At 37.5% G+C, this 3,740-nt stretch overlaps 1 protein-coding gene across 1 annotated transcript in view; it reads left to right on the forward strand.

Moving 5' to 3' along the window:
• Window positions 1–3,740, forward strand: part of PLEKHA5 (pleckstrin homology domain containing, family A member 5) — a 147,930-nt gene that overhangs the window by 36,963 nt on the left and 107,227 nt on the right. Inside the window, exon 8 of the mRNA XM_011975468.1 lies at window positions 648–1,113. Within this exon, the coding sequence (XP_011830858.1) occupies window positions 648–1,113 (466 nt within the window). The remainder of the gene's footprint in view (window positions 1–647; window positions 1,114–3,740) is intronic.

The following is a 3,740-nucleotide window of genomic DNA, read 5'->3' on the forward strand; positions in this document are numbered from 1 at the left end:
TAGTGCTCTGATGAGATGTATGAAAATGAGACTTTATTTATATAAGAACAAATAAAATACAGAGACAGAATTGAGATTAGATTTTAAACATTCTTATTTCTCAAACGAAGTATAATAGTCTTTCATCTTTAAATCAAACTGTACATTGTGTGGAACTAATAATATTTTGTGTAATTGATATAGATGCTGTTTATCCTGTGTTAAATTTGTTAAATTGAATTTCATAAAAAGATTAAAATCTATTAATAGTGTATATCTTGTATAATATTTCAATCTTTAAAAAAAATACATTCTAAGCCGGGCACGATGGCTCATGCCTGTAATCCCAGCACTTTGGGAGGCCGAGGCAGGTGAATTACCTGAAGTCAGGAATTCAAGATCAGCCGGGCATGGTGGTAGACGCCTGGAATCCCAGTTACTTGGGAGGCTGAGGCGGGAGAATTGCTTGAGCCTGGGAGGCGGAGGTTGCAGTGAGCCAAGATCGCACCATTGCACTCCAGACTGGGTGACAGAGCGAGACTCCATCTCCAAAAAAAAAAAATTCTAGTATATGTTTTACTTACTGAAACAAAAGAAATGTACTCTAATTTAGAATTTGGAAAATAACTCTTCTTCATGTTTACATTTTAATTATTTTTTTATTTTAGAGTAATTTCTTACCAAACATTACCAAGAAATATGCCAAGCCACAGAGCCCAGATTATGGCCCGCTACCCTGAAGGTTATAGAACACTCCCAAGAAACAGCAAGACAAGGCCTGAAAGTATCTGCAGTGTAGCCCCTTCCACTCATGACAAGACGTTAGGACCCGGAGCGGAGGAGAAACGGAGGTCCATGAGAGATGACACAATGTGGCAGCTCTACGAATGGCAGCAGCGTCAGTTTTATAATAAACAGAGCACCCTCCCTCGACACAGTACTTTGAGTAGTCCCAAAACCATGGTAAATATTTCTGACCAGACAATGCACTCTATTCCCACATCACCATCCCACGGGTCAATAGCTGCTTATCAGGGATACTCCCCTCAACGAACTTACAGATCGGAAGTGTCTTCACCAATTCAGAGAGGAGATGTGACAATAGACCGCAGACACAGGGCCCATCACCCTAAGGTAAAATAGCTGCTCATTTTATGTTAACTCACTACCTTATAAATGCTGTGTTTTCTTTCTAGTATACTATTTTAAATGTGAGAGACAAAAGAATGAGGAGAAAGTAAGCAAGGCAGCTCTATTTTGTTTTAAAAAATAAATAAAAATATTTTACAACATTAAGATCTCATGTATAAAAAATACCTAATTGCAACACTTCATCCCTCCGGAACACAGGAGCAGTTCTTTTGAGCAGATGTATTCTGTATTCTCTGCTTGATACCATGTCTCATCAGTTCTCCATGTAGGTTAACACCACGTGCATTTCATTGGTTGTTTTTGGTTTTGTTGTTGTTGTTGTTGTTTTGTTTTGAGACGGAGTCTCACTCTGTTGCCCAGGCTGAAATGCAGAGGCATAATCTCAGCTCACCGCAGCCTCTGCCTCCTGGACTCAAGTGATTCTCCTGCCTCAGCCTCCCGAGTAGCTGGGATTATAGACGTGCACCACCACACCTGGCTAATTTTTGTATTTTTAGTAGAGTCATGGTTTCACCATGATGCTCAGGCTGGTCTTGAACTCCTGATCTCAAGTGATCCACTGGCCTCGGCCTCTCAGAGTGCTGAGATTGCAGGCGTTAGCCACTGTGCCTGGCCTAGACCACATTCATTGTTATTGGCTTTTTACACACTGGCAAATTCTACACCTACTGTCTTCTGGCATACCTGAAATTTTGTATCAAGCTCATCCTGTTGTTCATGAGGATAAAAGTGTTAACTTTATCTTCTAGCCAACAATAATAGCATATTCAGATAACTCCTTAAACACTCAATTTAATATTAGAGCTTAATGGTATATATACATTTAAAAAATGGAGATCATGTTTTACTTTGTATATTAAGTTGGTTTAAGCAATGCGTAGTATAGATTACTTGAAGTGAATTCAAAGTGCTTTGTATCAATCAGCTTTTCATAATGCGAAAGCAGTAGCTTTGATTAGTCAGCTAGTACACAGCCAGTTCCCTAATGTCTATCCTAAATTGCTTTTTTTTTTTTCATACTAAAGAATTCTTTGGCCAGACATAGTGGCTCGCGCCTGTAATCCCAACACTTTGGGGAGCCAAGGCCATAGGATCACTTGAACCTGGGAGGTTGAGGCTGTAGTAAGCTGTGATTGCGCCACTGCACCGCAGCCTGAGCGACAGAGCAGGACTCTGACTCAAAAAATAGTAATAAGTTATTGCTTTATACTATTTTAAAATGCTCTTTTCTTACCCTTGTGACAGGCTGAATCCTTCAGCTGCATTATTACCTAAAGCATTTGCTTGATACTTCCATAAATATTTATTAATAAATTAATCTTACAGTTTGAAGGAAGTTTTAATTTGCCTCACAAAAAAGGCTCACTTTGGACTCCATTGTAACAAAGTTCAGTGTTTCCTCACTTTGTCCAAAGACTAAATCATGATTGATAAAAATAGTAATAATATATAAGAAAAATCTGATCTAATACAAATTAATGTGTTTGGTGTAACAATTGGCTCTAAATTACATGCTGTCGTTCTTAATCATATTTTTCATGGTTTTGGCCAGAATATATCATCTGTTTTGACAGCAAATATGAGATGAATCTATATTCTCTACCCAATTCCCGACCGTCTACTACTGCTACTCCTAAAAGACTTCTCCAAAATTGCCAAATTTTTCTTTCAAACTATCCTGTCCTCTTCCTTGATCTAGATCAGTGGTTCTTAAAGTGTAGTTCATGGAACCCTGTGGGGGTTCCCTCCCCATGACCCTTTCAGGGAGTCAAAACTATTTTTATAATCGTAATAAGGCATTATTCATTGTATTCCTACTTGCGCTAGTAGTACAGAAGTGATGGTGAGTAACATTTCTGGCACCTTAGCATAAATCAAGTGGCTCCAGACTATACTAGTGGTCATTGTAGCCTTCACTGCCACACACATGAAGTAAAAAAATAGAAGTATCAGGTTCACTTATAAATCTCATTCATGAAACAATAGAAAATAATTTTATTGAACCGTAACATTTTGTTACATATTCTTTTACTGTTTACTTGTGATGAAATGGTAAATGCATAAAGCACTTCTGTGGCATACCAAAGTGCTAACAGTTATCTCCCAGTAAAACACGTGACGGAGTTGCAAGCTGAATTAGCTCCTTTTATTGTGAAATGCATTTTTACTTGAACAAAAGACAACAATCAATATTCAGACGTGGTATTTGATAGACACACTTTCTCAAAATGAATGCTATCCTGTCACTTCAAGGAAAACAACTGACAGTATTTGTCACTGATGACAACATTTGAGTTTTCAAGCAAAAAATAGAATTTTGGAAATCATGTATCTGCCACTCTGAACTTCACAGCTTTCCGGTGCTTAAAGATTGGTGGTGATATTAACAGTTGTGATTTTTTTATATTGTATACTGCCATATGTCAACATTTGGAACATTGCATAACTCACTGAACCAATATTTTCCAAATGACCAGTGTTTAATATCACAAGATTCATTTAAAGTTCAAATAGACCAGTGCATATTAATGTAACAGAGTATCAAAAGTTCGTTGATAAGGTTTCAGATATCACTTTGTTACTAACCTTTAAAAAAATACCACTTTTGC

Source organism: Mandrillus leucophaeus, unplaced genomic scaffold, assembly GCF_000951045.1.
Source record: "Mandrillus leucophaeus isolate KB7577 unplaced genomic scaffold, Mleu.le_1.0 Scaffold156, whole genome shotgun sequence".
Classification (NCBI taxonomy): domain Eukaryota; kingdom Metazoa; phylum Chordata; class Mammalia; order Primates; family Cercopithecidae; genus Mandrillus; species Mandrillus leucophaeus.